At 37.2% G+C, this 18,732-nt stretch overlaps 1 protein-coding gene across 1 annotated transcript in view; it reads left to right on the top strand.

Moving 5' to 3' along the window:
* Positions 1 to 18,732, top strand: part of LOC107721693 (glutamate receptor ionotropic, delta-1-like) — a 245,473-nt gene that overhangs the window by 214,876 nt on the left and 11,865 nt on the right. The window contains exons 7-11 of the mRNA XM_016529833.1: positions 2,903 to 2,969; positions 8,681 to 8,782; positions 11,768 to 11,965; positions 12,174 to 12,504; positions 14,765 to 14,903. Of these exons, the coding sequence (XP_016385319.1) occupies positions 2,903 to 2,969; positions 8,681 to 8,782; positions 11,768 to 11,965; positions 12,174 to 12,504; positions 14,765 to 14,903 (837 nt within the window). The remainder of the gene's footprint in view (positions 1 to 2,902; positions 2,970 to 8,680; positions 8,783 to 11,767; positions 11,966 to 12,173; positions 12,505 to 14,764; positions 14,904 to 18,732) is intronic.

Consider the following 18,732-nt stretch of genomic DNA (forward strand, 5'->3'; position numbering starts at 1 on the left):
ATTTATTTATTTTATTTTATTTTATTTTTTTGTCAATTACTAAACGGATATCCAAACAAAACATAAGCTGTAATATAAAGAAAAAAATTTAAGTGCTGATTGGATTGTGCATAAACCATTTAGGATCTTTACAACTGATATAATACAGGGAATGGTCACCGTAAAATTGAACTGCTGTCACGATTTTCTCACTCTTGCGTTGTTCCAAACCTGTATGACTCTATCTTTTGCAGAACTCAAAAGGAGAAAATGTAATGAAAAATTTATTTGATTGGATCAGATCAGGTCTGAAGATTAAATTGTGTAGTAAATTTCTGCTTTCATTTGTACCATCCAGCACTTCACACTCCAGTCTGGTAGGTGGCAGAAGTTCAATTTTTTAAAAGTTGATATGCAATTAAAACATGAGAAGAAGTGGGTTAACATTTTTGCCACCTACTGGACTGGAGTGTAGCAGCTTCATTAATATAGAACGGTAAGGCACTAATGCACACCAGTATAGGTGTGTTTATTGTAGGAGCTAGATGACGTATGATTACGTGTAACGGTATAGTAGTGGTGTCCCAATTCTTAGGGGAGTATTTTCACCCCTACCCCTTGACACTCTGTTTCAAGGGACAAGGGGAAGGGGTAGGCGAAGGGGTTGGGGTAGGGGTATAAAATAGAATTGGGATTGGGCCTTGGTCTTTGGATTTGTTTTTTCATAATATACAGAGCTATTTGTTATTATTTTTGAATGGTTTACATTCACACATTCACATTTTGTAGTTATGTCATCAATAGGGGCTTAGGTAACCCACCAAAATCCTGACCTATGCATTGTGATAAACAAAAAAAAAACAAAAAAAAAAATAAGAAGACTAACTCTGGGAAAGAGCAAAGCCCATTTTTGTAGTCTGGGACCATCAGCTACTCCAAAAACCAGATAGAAATCATGATGCACAACTAAAAATATTTGAAAGGAGAAGATAAGTGGACTGAAAGCAAGATGAGCGAGACAGACAGATGGACAGAGAGTACGAGCAACTGAATGGTGGATCCTGCTGTGTTTTGGAATTGGAGACACTGATAAGGAACATGGCCAGGATACTTTAACACAAACACATACAAATAGCTCAGAGTTCATTAGATCTCACAACAACACACAAACATCAACACACATTCAGACATACCCATCAGAGATAATGAATTACAGCTTCTGTCTCTCTGTGTTCTCTTTCATCTCTCTATCTGATGCACGAGCACTCATACGCACATGCTTGCAGGGCAGTGGAAGTGCTTTGCGGCATGGCTGTGGTCATTAGCATGGCTGCTGGGTCTATCACATGCCAAACAGTCTCAATCTTCTAGCCTGAATATTAGTGAGTGTGCGAGTTGAACATGGCCATTCCCTCTGGCAAGAAACACAGAGAGCTAATGATTTCACATTCACACACACAATAGCACCCCTACTGTCCAACAATACACTAACAGCTAATAAACACACACACACACATTCTGTTGTACATCAGCATGAATATGCATTTCTCCACTCTGATCTCATCTTAAAACAATGTCTCTTCCTCAAGGCTCTCTAAAGCCCGCATAGAAGTTCTCTGCATGTCACATAGACTCTCTTCCTGTAGGTTCATCTTTCCACGCTTTCCTCTCCATTCCTCTTTCTTTCTTTCTTTCTTTTTTTCTTTCTTTCTTTCTTTTTTTCAGAATATGCAGTTTAATTGTGAAAGATGTTATATGCTACATTAAATAAAATGATGTATTTATTTATTTATTCATTCATTCATTTTTATATATTTTAGGGGAGCAATATAATATCCAATGTTCAAATATATAATATTTTTTATAAGATAAAGTATTAATAAAATAGTCATAAAATTAGTGATTAAAGTAGTGAGAAAAAACAATGTGTGTTTAATTCATATAATTATTTTTGGTAGTAGCTCACACATTTTTATTGTTAATCCTTTTTATTTACAGTATTTTTATATTGTAAATATATTATTGCATTATTTATATTAACATGGATTATGCGTTGTATGGGTATGGCAGTATAAAATGCAACAGTAACATTGTATATTGACTAATGTACAAAGAAATTTAGAATAAATATGGACTCAATGGCTCATATGGACATGCACACACACACAAACACACACATATATTCACACAAATGAGCAATCAATATGAACTGAGCTGTTCAGACGCACCCAGAAGTTGGCCTGATAACCCAACGATTGCTACAGAGCAGGAAAATGTGTCTAGTATACTGGATGTTTGGAATGAGGAGGTTATTTTTCAGCCAGACGTCGAGAGGAATTTACCTCCATAATGAAGACGGAGATGTTATTTTCTCTCTCTCTCTCATTCTCACCAGTTCCATTTGTGTCCTTCCCCATCTCCCTCTCTCACTTTCTTTTAATCTTCTCTTTTCATTAAATTGTCTGTTCTTATGCGGTGTAATCCAGACTGCGAAACCGAGCATCTTTACAAGATGGATCCGCTCCCAGTCCTGCTCTGAGTGGTTCAGCCCAACACCTTCATGTGGGGAGCAGGTGCTGAGAAGAGAAACCTCTGAAAGGTTGATGAACTTGACAAGCCTCTCAGTTGATTATTGAATTAATAATAGTAATAGTATAGTGATGTAATAGTGACAGCAGTGTGAGATGGATTATTCAGTCCTGATGCATGATTCAGTTTGACAGGACATTTTTAGCACACTAGGTTAATTTGACAATTTAATCATCTTAATAAGCAAGAAAGTGAAAGCAGGGAGTGAGGGACTGCAAGTCAGACTAAGCAGATGTTGTCATATTGTCCTGCTCATACTTGTAAAAAATAAAAATAAAAAAATAGGGCCAAAGCTACATAGATGATCTCAGCTGATCTTGTAATTGTATTGCAGTGGCATCAGGCTAAAAGTGGGTGCTTCGACGAACACAGGTATTGTGTTTGAGTCTGTCCAAGCCAACGTGGGTGACCTCTGCACAATTGCCTGAGTAGTTCCCATGGCAATGGGTTGACCGCAGGTTGCAGGTGAATCTGGGAGGAAAAAAAGAGCCTTAATGAGCCTCTGTCCACCCCTGTGAGCATCTGGTGAAAAGAAGCATACAGCTGACCTCATGGGTCTTAAAGGACACATGTGTCTTAGTGTGAGAAAAAAGCAGGGAAAAAAACTGAAATGCTCTTTATTTTTCTAACACATACATATACACAGTATATTCATTATGTTTCTCCCTGGTCAAACTCTGTCTGCTGTTCATCATTCGCTCACTGAAGTATGGCATCACAATGTCATATTCAAAAGCTTGAGATATAATTTCCATTCTACAGCAATCATAACACTTTTAAAGCTTTAGATAGAAATAGAGTCTAATAAATTATCTTGATAAACCTTTACCAAACTGAGGTTATGCACGCACACACACACACACACAAACATACAGTATATATATAAAATTCTGAACTTTTTTTATATAAAAAGAAAAACAATTTTACAAACTCTGCAAAAAATCCTATAAACTAATTACAATTGTAGATAAAATTGTATTATAATTTGTTTTTTTTTTGTCTTCAACAGATAATTATGCCTGCTTTGTAACATAAAGTAACATAAACTGCCAATTTAGTTTAAAATAGATCTTATAGAGTAAATAATCTAGAATTGTAACAATTTAAACATTTCACACAATAATATATCCATCATAATCTGTTTAAATTGGCTCAGAGAGTTGCATAAAAAGCAGCACAGTTGTGACAGATATTATTTTCTGTATATTTTGATAGTGTGATGATGCAGAAATGAGGTGAATTTATCACTCATGAGAGTGAGAGTCTCATTTGATTTGATGAATGGTAATGAGTTTCTCTCACAGGCTCAATAAAGAGGCTCTCTCTCTCTCTCTCTCTCTCTCTCTCTCTCTCTCTCTCTTACCAATCACAGAAACAGCAGCTTACAGAATCATAAAAAATCAACAGCCCTCACAATACGGGAAGAAATTGAAGCTTCATCTCTGCACCTTAAAAGCCTCTCTCTTTCCCCGTTGCTCTGCATGACTCTGTCTCACATACTGTTTCGTACTGTACGCTAACATTTGTGTGTAATCCTCTCTCCCTGGCTCTTTGTTCCTCTGCCTCTTTCCCCCATGTGCTCTCAAGTAGAGACGTCAGCTCTCCAAGTCACAAACAATAAAAGCTGTAAACTTCTGGCTCACAGACCTTTAGTCTTGACAAAATGTTCATATGTCGTCACAGGCGGGATTCTGGTTGGCTTGTAGCACTAATATCACAAACAAGAGATGAGTGAACGAGAGGCTAGGAAATGGCACAAACCAGCTCAGAGTCTTGCAGTACAAAGTGGCTGACACAACACTCAGCAATGACAAAAGACAGTCAGAGATGTATTATGTAAATGCTGAAAAAAGGACTACTGAAGCCCTGATTTCAGCTTGACGTCTGTAAACAGGAAGCTTCATTTATATTGGAGTATTGCTACTGTTGTGAGGGGTTTTGTAACTGTTAATGTGCTTCCTGTCAATGTAAATACTGGGTACTGTGACAATACGCATATTAATATTTACTGCTCAAACAGTTCTTTTGTTTTCTCACTTTCATGTCATTCCAATGTAACCCAGAATTCTTCAAAAAAAAAAATTTGAAGGGTGAGTAAATTATCACAAAGTTAATTTTAGGGTGACCTGTCCCTTTAAGAGACACATGATACTGAAGTTTTGTAAATGTGATTCTACACATACTTCCTCACACACTCTTGCAGATGATGGAAATCTCTTTTGTGCTGTAGGATAGATCTGGCTTTCAAGTGTTTGCTGACAGAACATCTCCAGTGGACAAGCCACATTGCTCTTATCTCTGTCAACACCCACCCACATTATTAACTATTTAACAGCACAGGCAAAAGCTAAAAGAGAAAATTTTGGAGGAAGCGTACGGGAAATAAAGAAAAATCCCTGTCAGCCTCACCAGGGCAGAGAGAAGATGGAGGAATTATTTCAGTTTACTGAAATGTGTATAACAGTTGTCAACTTACAGCTCTCTAAAGGCACTGAACAACTACATTTCTGTTTCAACTTCAGTCCAAAGTAAGACTATAACACAGTTGATTAAATCACTCTATTCACAAATCAATCTCAACACAGTATGGCAAAATATCTTCGATAAAAAATAAAAAAATAAAAAAAACTGAAATCCGTGACAATCCCATGCCGTGGAGCCAAATTGGCAGAGATGAGGCCAGTGAGACCAGCTGTATGATTGCGAGTATGATATTGCCTTTACACAACAGTTCAATAAACAAGAAGTTAATATTAATGTACTTACATTTTAGACACAATATCTGCAGTGACTGTCTGTTTTTGTTCACTCAATGAAAAAAGACATGGCAGTGGTGTTTTATTCCTGAATGGATCAGTGTTTGAATGGTTCAATAAATCACTCATAGAGACATTGGCTGCATCCAGAATTGCATATTCTTTGAGTAGGTACATCTTTTGAATTAGTACTTTATGACAATTAAGCATGCATGTTTGCCGTATGAATATAACCAGGACATACTATATCTGTCATGTTGTCATTGTCATGTGACCTACCAGCATCAGCTGTAATGCTTTGCTGCCATTCACAAATCCTCTTCCATGGCCTGATTGCATAGTAGAGTCCTTCAGATGTGCACTTCAGTTTGCATTTTCAGATGCAACCATTCACTTGTTTCATTGTCAATAACTTATTTTCTACCTGAATGGTTCAATGTTTTTAAACGAATCACTTGAGTCAATGATTCAATGACTCTTTTATAAAGACATTCCTTTGTTTCATTCATAAATGAATGAACGTTTTTTTAAAGTACCCCTATTATGAGTAATGAAAGGTTCGTATTTTGGAGTCCCCAGCATCAGGTTGACCTGCATGCAAGGTCAAAAAACACTTTCATTGTCTTATAATATGCATTTATTTTTACCTTTTGCTCAACGACTCCCAAACAATTCGCTCAACAATGAATTTTTCCAAACCCCTCCTTTGCATGACGCTAATCTGCGGTGATTGGTCTGATTGGTCTCATTTTCATTTCATCTTGCCTGTACTGCCTGATAAAGCAGCGTTTGAGAGCACAGTGCTGCTTTGTGTACAGCCATTACCGGGGAAACAGCTATTTTACCGCTGCAAAACCTAGTGGCAAAGAATGAATTTGCATTTTCATTCAGACCAACGCGAAAAGACCAACAAGTGGGCGGCAATATGCTAATGTTTCATGTTGACGTCAACATGAAGCGGCTTGGGATTTGTTTTAAAAATGACTCGTTTCAATGATTCAGAGTCGACTCTTTTGAGAGACAATAACTTTATACACGGTGCACTTTCAGATTTAAAACTTTGCAGGATGTTTTCATTCACTTAGAGCTGCTGTGTTACACACTGCATGAAAGATAACTTTCAAAAATCCATAATAGGGGCACTTTAACAAATCGCTTGAGTGAATGATTCAACACTTGTCACTTGTCACCACCATTGGGCATAACTTGCTGTAAAAGACAATGAAAACTCCCCACTACTACAGAACTAAAGAAAGAGAAATCCCTAAAAATAAGTACGAAAAGACCAACAAGTGGGCGGCAATATGCTAATGTTTCATGTTGACGTCAACATGAAGCGGCTTGGGATTTGTTTTAAAAATGACTCGTTTCAATGATTCAGAGTCGACTCTTTTGAGAGACAATAACTTTATATGTGGTGCACTTTCAGATTTAAAACTTTGCAGGATGTTTTCATTCACTTAGAGCTATGTTACACACTGCATGAAAGGTAATTTTCAAAAATCCATAATAGGGGCACTTTAACAAATCGCTTGAGTGAATGATTCAACACTTGTCACTTGTCACCACCATTGGGCATAACTTGCTGTAAAAGACAATGAAAACTCCCCACTACTACAGAACTAAAGAAAGAGAAATCCCTAAAAATAAGTATTTTCCCAAATTCCTGCTATCTTATCTCTTTGTTTCTGCTTCTTTATTCTCTATTCTTCTCTATTCTTTGTGTTTTGATAATATAAAATCTAATCTTGCTTGTAAAAGCTGAATCTGCTATTATGGGTGAGGTAGGGGTTATTATTGTGACAGGGACTGTGTATTGGGCACTGCAGTGAAGATATATGATTCGTGTCATTGGGGCAGATTCTAAAGCCTCTGTCATTCTGTCACTCACAGAAGACTGTGGGCTCAAGCACTGGCCGTACAAGAGCCGTACATGATTTCAGGGTCAGAGTTACTTCTATCCGAGATGTTAGTGCAGTGGCCTGCTGAATCCGTCACAGCGGAGGAATGGATCTGGTGGGATATTGGGATTATGATGAATGGGCCTGAATTTAAAGATAGATGCATCCCGGCTTTCATTTTGAAGTGTGGCACTGTGTTTTACAGAAACGCTGTCATTGCTTGTGGAGGGAGAATATGAGCATTGTCATTTCTCCACTGGCTCAGCAACTGGCTTATATGCCGCTAATGTGGTGATTCACAGACAGGATAATACTCACAAAGATGAGAGTGGTTTTGTTCATGGAATAATATAAAGAAACCGAAATTGAATGAAGATTAATGTGCATGTTCTGTATTGTCTATGTGCATATTCAGTAATAAAGTGGTTTTCATATTAGGATATTAATTGAGGCGTTTTCACGGCAGCACTTTATGTTTCACAGAGATTTTATTTTTCTTCTTCCAGAAATTTCTCAATTAGTCAACTGCAATGACATCATCATATATATTTTTAAATTAGCTTTCCACTTTTCATGGACGGGACAGTAGGAAGGAGACAGGAAACACTGGGAGAGGAGAGAGGGGAACAGGACCTGGAGCCAGTACTCCAAAGTGGGGTTGCCTGAGGCGCAGCTGTGCCACATGTCAAAGTGCTACCCAGAAGGCTATGGTTCTGACAACATCATTGTAATATTTGCTTAAAAAAAAGAGCAGTTTTTTTTTTCGACATCTATTTGCATACAGAATGAGACTGAAAACAAGATGATGCATGATGTGCATTTCATTTGGGCCATACAAAAAGTTACAACTTAATCTTACCTAAAACTTCACAACTTTTAATCATTTGAAATGATTACACAGAGGTTTCAAATTAAGATTTTTTTGTTGTTGTAGTGGCATCAGTTCAGCTTCAAGGCCTTCAGAAATTAAGAAACTTTTGATAGCGTTGTTCTTTTGTGTTGTTTTCTGTTTTATTGTGTTTTCTGTGCTGACATTGACTGTAATCAGCAGCCTGTGGAAGCATATTGACAAAGGGCAGGTGTGTGAGTGCGCGCGCACACACTTGGGTGTGTGTTTAATTTTAGTTTTTAAAGAGAAGGGGAAAATGTGACAGCTGTTGCCTAGGCGACCACCTCACACACTTACATGAACATTTTCACCTGGGCGTGTAACAAAAGCACAAATAGCTGAACCTCTGAGATGAATCCTGAAGGGCTACTGATTTCTGTTCAATGGTGAAGGGTCTGTCATAGATGAAAACATGTTTTGGGACAAAATCTCAGGTCATGTAAGGTCATCCCTGACTTTCAGCAACTGTCCTGTTCCTCCTTCTTAAATCTTTTTCCCACTCTCCCTTTTCTTTGCAATCATTTTTTGATCAAAGCTCAATCACAATCTCTTCCTCCATCTCCCAGCTGGCGACGTGGGACTCTGATCGTGGGCTGAACGGCAGTCTGAGGGAGAACAGGGCTGAGCATGGCATGCAAGGAATTACTCTGAAAGTGGTGACCTTGCTGGTGAGTATTTCAATAAATCTGATTCAGCTCCCCGTAGATACAATCAGTGTTTTACTGATGTCAGGTTACTCTTACAGTCACTGTAGAATAAAAAGCATGACATGATTTTCATACAGTAAGTAGGACATGTTCATGGAATAAAATTGCTATCAAGCAATCATTTCTCTTCCCCCTACAACACAATTCTTGATGAAAAATTTTGTTTAAGCCACTAACCCCATTCCTAAGCCTAACTGTGACCTTAATGCTAATATCCATTCAAAAAAAAGTTATTCCAGGAATGTTTAGATGTACAGATGTTGATGGTTCTAAAAATTTCCTGCAAGTAATGTTTGGGCAGTAAGAATTTTATTCCAGAAATAACAGAATGTTACTTTATATTGCGTCTCCTGTTCCTGCAGTACATCTTACAGCATACTAATTGTGGCTAGGGCTGGGTACCAATATTGATTTTCCAGTTAATTCTAATCTTCATTTGAATGGTTAGAATAATATATGAAAATATGTAATATACGAGTCGAGTTGAGAGCTTGCTGCTGCAATATATCATCGATCACTAGTTGTCATAAACGGTATATTTTTCCAAATGGTTGCGCTGTGTGGTTTTTGTCTTGTCTCTCATCAGATATCAGTTTAGTCATGCAGACTCTTGAAGGTTTTCACCAGAGATTCCTTTGGGCTTTGATCTTTATTTATTCTCCAGTCTATCTTGGTTGTGGTCTCTCTAAATGCAATTACAGTGCACTAGCTTGAGTCTTAGATATTTCATCTGTCTGTGTTTGAGTGCGCAGGGCCTGCTTCACAAACAGTCAATCTTGTTTGGTGGCGATATGCCTTACTGCAAATTGCCCAGGTGAATTAAAAAAGGTAATTTCTGTCTGATGAGGCATTGCACGCTTCCCTGGCCATGGTGTAACAGGTCAGCTGAAACACTTCATTTAGATTAACCTGAGACCAAAGGGTCTCAGCTTTCACTGGTAAAAGTGTCACGTCAGTCAATGCTCTAAATGTGACAGAAAACCAATCTGATCTCAAGTCACGACCTGAACAGACGGATTCACCACAGAAATAAGGTTTGTAATCAATATTAAATCTTTTATTTGCAGAAATATGTCCAAACTTATTAGTCAGGCTCTGCTTTCATCTTTGCTTTCCCTTCAAATGAGGAAATTATAAGATTCAATCTAGGGATGCACCATTATCACTTTTTCCAGTACTCGCCCGATACCGATACTTTTATTTTTGCCAGTACTTGCCGATACCGAGTACCGATACCAATATTTTTATTGCATTTGTAACTTTTTTAAATATTGGGTACAGAGTATGTATAATGTTAGTTGGTTAACTTAATTTATCAAATAGATACAGTCAAACCAAAATTTATTCAGACACCTTCAACATTTCTCACATTATCACAGTTTATTCGCTATAGTTTAGAAAATGGTAATAAAATATGGCAAGAACTTAAGAGTTAAACTGTGTCAGAACAAATTCAGCTTGATAATGTTAGATAACTTTGATTCGCGTTTTTTTTTCATCTGAAACGTGCTGCGATTTATATTCCAACGCCACTCATATAATGCAGAAACACTCAAGCAAGCAAAACACGCGCAACGCGTGCACGTATTTGTACAGATGCAGAATAGTACAGCCTAGCGCATTTCACACAGGGTGCTAGATTCACTTTTGCCAGAAAGTCGTGTATGGCTAAGGTTAAAAATAAATTATGTTTATAGTGAATGCCCATATAAATGGTCTTATTTTTACGATTTAGTTTCAGTCCAAATGATGCGTGTGCTAAGTGAGTGAACATCAAAGATCACACAACAGAAGTGCGCGCGCTCTCTCTTTCTCTCTCTCTCCCTCCCTACCATTAAGTAACTTGTGCATTGTTTTACTTACTTGTTTTTGACGTATCTGACCGAACTACAAACTTTCCAGTGATGTCTGTGAGAAAGGTATATTCACTCGACAAGCTCGCGCATCTGTGATGCTGCACGCTCAATCCACTCAGCGTGCTTTGCTTATCAGCTATACAGTCAATACTGAATGTTTAACATTATATTCATTGCATACATATACTTCGTAGACATCCTTAATATCTAATAACTCCATTCTGCTATCTGTTGTTCTGTTGTCGGTGTTTCATTGTCTGAATATGGCACTTAAAAGATGCTGTGTGGTATCGGCGTTTGGTATCGGGCATTTTAACGAGTACGAGTACAGGAGCTCAGTATCGGGCCTGATACTGATACCAGTATCGGTATCGGTGCATCCCTAATTCAATCTAAATCTGTCTGGCACTAACGCCAAATAATAGCTATGTCAGCTAAACTTTAAGCCTGTCCGTTACTGTCAAGATGCTGCGGGAGATACATATGAATTGTGGGAAATATTAGATTCTAATATCATTGTTTGAAAACATTTGCGAATGAATCCTAAAAGTTTGGGGTTTAAGCAAAAGTGACACTAAAGGCATACATTATGTTATACAATATATAATGTTACAAAAGATTTCTATTTCAAATAAATGTTCAGATAAATTAACTTTCTGTGCACCAGCTGTTTTCAACACTGATAATAATAACAATGTTTCTTGAGCACTAAATCAGCATATTTGAATGATTTCTAAAGGATCATGTGACACTGAAGACTGGAGTAATGGCTGCTGAAAATTCATCTTGGCAATCACAGAAATAAATTACATTTTAAATTGTATTAAAATCGAAAACACTTATTTTAAATGATAATAATATTTCCATTTTCGATTTTTAACTCTATATTTGATATTATATTTTTAACTTTATTTTTGATTGAAAATCTTAATGGCCCCAAACTTTTGAATGGTAGTGTATGTGTAGGCAGAACAAGCATATTCATCCTTTCATCGCTGCTTAACTTAGTTCCAAATCAGGTTACCAAAGTATAATTAAATAAATAAACAAGTGAATCAAATGAACCCCTACATTTCTCTGTTGTCTTCAGGAGGAGCCGTTTGTGATGGTGGCAGAAAACATTCTAGGTCAGCCCAAAAGTTATAAGGGATTTTCCATAGATGTTCTAGACGCCCTGGCCAAAATTCTGGGTTTTAAGTATGAAATGTATCAAGTGGCTGATGGGAAATACGGATCTCCTCAGGCCAATGGGTCTTGGAATGGAATGATTGGAGAACTAATTGGGAAGGTGAGATTCACATTCATAAAGACTTTTCCATAGTGTTTCTTATGTGAAACTGCATACTGATATTAGTCAATTAATTGTTAACTGCTTTAGGCACATATGGTTATGAAGGCATTGCACTTATTCAAATGTACTCTCTTGTAACTTATACAGCCAGATTTCACTTGTGTTTTTGTTATCTCAGACTGCATGTTGATTTATTACGATTTAGAGGGCAGATGTGGCTATTTCAGCCATCACCATCACTCCTGAGCGAGAGAATGTGGTGGACTTCAGTAAACGCTATCTGGATTATTCTGTGGGAATCCTGATGACTAAAACCGAAGAGAGACTCAACATCTTCTCCTTGCTGGCACCGTTTGACCTGGCAGTGTGGGCCTGCATTGCTGCTGCCATTCCTGTGGTGGGTGTCATGGTCTTTCTGCTCCGACGCGTCCAGTCTGTCCGCTCCCAGAATCCTCCTGGGCCCCACCAGCCTGCTTCTGTCATGACGTCCTTCCAAAGTGCCATCTGGATCGTCTACGGAGCCTTTGTACAGCAAGGTGAGCTGGGTCACGTCACATGAACATGAGGGATGAGGCATTGCTGAATAGTCACCTCACTTGGATGGTGCAATCAGTTGCTGACATTCTCGTCTGCATGCAGGAGCACAGCTAATGCAGCGTTTTAAGACTTTTATTTTAAGAAAATATATTTTCAGCAGAATATATGATAAAATATATTATAAATATAATATATAATAATATATATATTATATAAAATATATATATCTTCAAATATTTTACAGCACTAGAGACCTAAAGTCTTACATTTTGACTGTTTGACAAAATATATTATTCTATAGGAATTCTGTAACTCACAGCTGCATGTGTCTAAAGGTGCCTATGAAGAGAGGAGCGAGTGTGTTTTTTTGAAGTTTTAGATAAATGGCTGCACTTTTCCGTTCTGCGTACTCTGGGTATCTTGTCAATACCGGGCTGACTCTTAAGTGTCTCTGTGCGCTTTCAGATGTAGCAAGTTAGACCAAGATGCAAGCAATTTACAGCAGCTGCTGAATGACAATTAAATTTTTTTTCTACAGCTGTTTGCCAATTTGTAATTATTAGCCTTGGACCCATAAATTGATAATGAAACACACTGCGAGTAATTATGAAAATAGGTTTTGCATTTGGGTCACCTGTTTAAATAAACATTTACTTGTCACTTACGAAGGACAACCATATGATAGCAGGTGTGCTATACTGTTCAAATTGTGTCAGGGCTCCTAGTAGCAACCCTTATTAAAAAGTAACACATCATGAGCAAACAGCGCTGCTTAACAAGTGTTAGGAGCCTTAAAGGGATAGTTCACTCAAAATTAAAGGGATAGTGACCCAAAAAAATGTTGTATGAATGTTTTTGTATGACCTCTCCCTTTATGATCAAGTTAAATTTTGCTTGTTGTCCATCATCAATCCTCTCAAGTGGCCAGTGTGACTAGAGATACAGTAATGTGCAATTACTGTGAAATTTTATTCAGAAAGGATGCATTCAATAAATCAAAAATGACAGTGAGTAAAGACATTTGTAATGTTACAAAATATTTATATTTCAAATAAATGCTGTCCTTCTGAACTTTCTCTTCATCAGATGATACTAAAAAATGTATTTAGCAAAATATTAAGCAGAACCAACATTATCAGCATTAATAATACATTTTTTCTTGAGCAGCAAATCAGCATATATCATAGAATGATTTCTGAAAGATCATGTAACACTGAAGAATGGAGTAATGGCTGTTGAAAATTCAGCTTTTTTAAAATTTACAATATTTCACAGTATTTCTCTTTTTACTATATTTTGATCAAATAAATGCAGCCTTGGTGAACATAAGAGACTTCTTTCAAAAGCATAAAAAAATCTTTCCAACCCCAAAGTTTTTTGAATGGTAGTAGCTATTTCATTTCCAGTCATATAAAATTTGCCATATTTTACTTTGCCCTAGAATACATGCTGCTATGTTGTAAATGCAACTAATCATCATTAATGAAATGATTTGTAAATATTTTGTGAAATCCCCTTACTAAACTTACATATTGGTGTGGAGGTGCATGTTTAGAACAAAAATGATTCAAAGATTCAAATTCTCTGTCTGGGCATATAAAAAAGCACAAGCACTTTTTTTTCTTGGGAGGTTCAGTTTTAAACCAGTGCACTCTCAACCCTATAATGAGCATGGTTGCCCACTTAACCTTTGACCTTTCCAATTACAGACTCTGTGGATATCCTTTTAGGCCTAAAGGGACATTTCAGATCTCAGATAATTTGGCTCAGAGTCCCAAAAGAAAACTTATAGCCCCTAACGAGCTCCATTGAGCATGATAGCAGCAGATCTTTTCCCTTCTCGTTTTATTCTCACCGTCTCTGTGTCAGTGATGACATTTCCAAGGCTGTGTGCGCTGGAGAGGAATATTGTGTTGACATTTTAGCACAGGCTTATAAGGTGTTGAGCTTTTCTGAGAAAAACGGGTGATGGGAGAATGAATCTTATTACATGGCTGCAGTGCTGTGTCACTGCCAAAAAGTGGCAGGAAGAAAAATAATGGAAGGCTGAAATGAGATAAAATCACAGATGGGTTCAGTGATATAGACAAGGGGTCAAGGTTTAGCTGGTTAGCATGAACCAGTTAGACCCTGCTGTCGAAAAACCCTGCATTTTTCTCCATTCTTTGGGGTTTTTGTGTATCAGTGCATCTTTGAATTGGTGTAAACAATGACAAGCAATCCGCATAGAATGTTTTCTCTTCTTCCTTGTGTTTGCAGGTGGTGAATCCTTCATGAGTTCAGTGGCTCTCAGGATTGCAATGGGAAGCTGGTGGCTATTTACCCTCATTGTCTGCTCGTCCTACACAGCCAACCTGGCAGCCTACCTCACCGTATCCCGCATGGACAACGCTGTTCGGTAAGCTAACTAGTCCAGCTCTGTGTCTCAGTGCCAGAACTCCACACATCTGCAGATGCTTGTCCATATGCAGGCTTGTAAATCCTGACTCATCACGCTGTTGACCACATGGTGTGTCATAGAACCTTATTAGAGCTGTCACATCTCTAAACGTAGCTCCAGGTTAGGATATCACGTCACTGGATTGCATTCATTAGCATCAGATTAGGGTCTGCACAACTGCTCATTTTTACTAGTTGACTGATTCAGAAAAGCAGTTGATTAGTCTGTCAGACAATGTTTACCTTATGTAAATGGATCACAATGCACCATGCCATTTCAGCAAAGTTCAACACTGGGTTACCGGAGTTCGCGGGGTGAGAAAGTGTCTGCTAGTTGATGTGGGATAGAGAACACAAAAATGTGTGTATCTTCTTTATTACATGGCTGCAGTCCTGTGTCACTGCCAAAAAGCAGCAGTAAGGAACATAAAGGAGGAAAAATTAGATAAAATCACAGAGGGGTTCAGTGATATAGATAAGGGGTCCACGTGAGGCATTTAGCCAAATGCTGTACTGAAAAGCATGTTTTTCTATAATTTACTTAAAATATCAAGCACGTTTGATATTCTCCGACTGGGTGGATTCAGATTCCCATCATACACTGCACTATTTTTTGTAAAATATCAGTTAAAATCTGCAATCTGGCTCTGACTTTAGGCAACTAACATCAACTTGTAAATCAGGGCAAAAACCTGGGCAAAATTCATAGTGTTCAAGCTTTAAATATATTTTTTGCGTGGTTATTTATGAGAATTTTGGCTTGTATGTGAATATGCTTAATGAACACAAAGCTCTCTAGTTTCATTTTATTTTTAACATTGCATAGTTCTGTTGTCACTATATAAAATCTACTATTTAGTCATTTGAAGGGGAAACGAATAATTGATACTGACCCAACGTGACAAAACAAGTAACTCTGAATTTTCAAGGCATAGAGGAAGTAAGTCTAAAATTGAAAGTAGTAACATTATGAGTCGACTAAAAGCTTCATATTTCTTCAAATTAATTCTGAAATCACAGCATGCAGGCTGTCTTTTAGAGACCACGTTGGTCCTTCACTTCCCAGCAGGGAGCTCACAGTTCCTGACATTCTCCATAAATTCCACGAAAGGTCGCTTCATATTAAAATCCTTTATTTTTTTTCCTTTGTGTAGACGCCAGAACCTTTTCTCCTCCTTTTATGTGTTCTAGGTGTTTTGTCAATGCAGGCTGCTCCCACTTCAGAGAAATCTCATGCACTTGTTGTTATAAACACACAGGTCTTTTTTATATTTATATATACAACTCGCCACAAAAGAGCTGCAGTGATTCTTTTCTTTCTCCCTCACTATAGAAGAATAATTGCATTGTCACAGCAGAAATAAATGCTCTTTCTGCTTTAAAACCTCCCTCTTGTTTGACTATGAGAGTTGTTTTATATGAACTGGTAATGCCCTACCTGATGTGCAAATAGTTTCCTCCTGCCTCTGTAAATGTTATCTGCCTGCTCATTGAATTCGGCCCTCTCAGCTCAGCTTAAAACCCAAGACCGGAGAAGCTTATTGCATTCTGTCTCTCTGAATTCTGACTATATACTCCTGGCGGACCTGTTAGTTCACCAGCGAAATGCCTCACACCGTTTGCCCAAAGGTTCAGCTTTAGAACATTAAAGGAGAGTTTGGTGCCATCACATTTCTTATTCAGCTTTTGTGAGTATGTGTGTGTTTGTGTGTTGAGGCTCTGGGGGATTATTTCTTCCATCTATCAGTGGCAGCATCCACAGCTGCTATGGTTGTGCTAATCACCTTGTTTGTAACTGTTATTAAAATCAGGCAGCCCTGCTGGTGCATGATACGGTATCGTTAGCACACTGGGAGCCCACTGGGAGTCTTTCATATCTCTCACCAGCCTTAGATGTAAAATGGGATTCAGGCTTGACAAACGTTGTGTTCAGTCCTGAGGTTCCCAAATGCTCGGCTTCACTCTGCCAGTGGGCTGTGATTGGCTGATGGAAGTGATGGAAGCATACAAAGTGCTGTCGAATTTGTATGCTATAAAAATCATTGAATGTGTAATTTTGCTTATAAAATATAGGTCTACTATTTTGCATTGTTTGTAAACTATCTTGTGAGCATTTAGTGAACCCTTTTAATTTGCATGATTTATGAAGGGGTTACTTTTTTTTTTTTTTACTTCAGAACACATAATTAAGCCTGAGTGTGGTTTAATACAGCACCATATTTCTATGCTTAGTTGGATGTAGGGCATCTAGAACATTCTCATACAAAACAAAAACAAGACAATGGATCACATCCAAATTAATTTCCCCATTACGGCTAATAATACCTTTTATAGAGCACCTCTATTGATTTGTCCTGCAGAGGCCGGCTGAAAGAATCTCAGAGGCATGGAGTTTGTACTTACCTGCTAGGTATCCTGGGAAATTGCATTACATGTTTAGGACTGTCAGTCGATTTAACATTTTACATAATATACTGATTAATTGATCAAATTAATTGCAAATCGAAACATACATATCAATATCTGCTTATAAAAAATCTAATTAAGATTACTTAAACATATATTTGAGACTTATTTTTACAATGTTTAGTGATTTTTTTATTTAGTGATTTTTTATTTATTTTATATTGCCGTTTTATTGCAGTTATATTATATATGTGCTGTTATAACACATTTCCCCCAAGAGGACAATAAAAGTATATTATTAGTATATACTACAGCAGTATATTAGTATATACAAACATCTTTCGCAATTTTGTCGTTTCTTCATCTTTTTTTAGCATCTCACACAATAAGCACATTTTTACTTCAGTGTGTCAAGTTCAAAACACTTCAATGATTAAAAACGCATCCCATGACCCCTGTGCTGATTCTGTTCAGTTCAGCTGCACACTGTCTAGTTGTTTTTGAATGCAAGAACACGTCTTGTGTTAACAGCTCATTACTCATTCTTTGCTGCCTTCTCTCATATGGGTTTTTTAACACATTATTTATTTTTAAAAGTAATTATAAGTCTCACTCCATAAGACATCAAGTTGCTTTAAGGTAATTTAACCTAGGTGTGGTGGTCATTAACTAGACCTTTATAAATGTTTTTTTTTAACCACCAGCCACAAACAGCACAATGAGACGGTGACCTCATATATGCCATCTCTATAGTTTTTACTGTAGGCAGACTATAAACTTCATTCTTTTTGCACAAGAACCAGTAGAAAACAGGAACTTAGAAATTGGGTTGCTCAATCAATGTTTTGTCAACTGAACCCCAACAAGTATATTAATAGCTTATTTCATCTCAGTTTAATGATGGTGCATCTGTCCACATGGGTCAAATTAGAGACCAAATTAGGCTCAATAGCTGGCATGTTTTTAATATGTTAAAACCTGAAAAAAAATTGAATTGCTAATGACACTGATGTTCACTGCAGTTCATTTTAAATGTTTTTGAAAGAAGTCTCTAATGCTTACCAAGGCTGATCAAAAAAGCAATGAAATACTAATATTGTAAAATATATTTACAGTTTAAAAGAAGTCCATTTTATTTGATATTTCAAAATGTAATTTATTCCTGTGATAGAAAAGCTAAATTTTCAGCATTCATTACTTCAGTCTTCAGTGTCACATGATCCTTCAGAAATCATTCTAATACACTGATTTGGTGCACAAGATACCGTTTTATTATTATCAGAGTTGAAAACATTGTGCTGCTTTGCTTTCCTTATTAATTTATTAATTTATTTATTATTTAACAATGATATATTTTTCAAGATTTTTTGATGAGTGGAAAG

The sequence above is a fragment of the Sinocyclocheilus rhinocerous genome, unplaced genomic scaffold (genome assembly GCF_001515625.1).
Source record: "Sinocyclocheilus rhinocerous isolate Xijiao unplaced genomic scaffold, SAMN03320098_v1.1 scaffold432, whole genome shotgun sequence".
NCBI classification, from domain to species: domain Eukaryota; kingdom Metazoa; phylum Chordata; class Actinopteri; order Cypriniformes; family Cyprinidae; genus Sinocyclocheilus; species Sinocyclocheilus rhinocerous.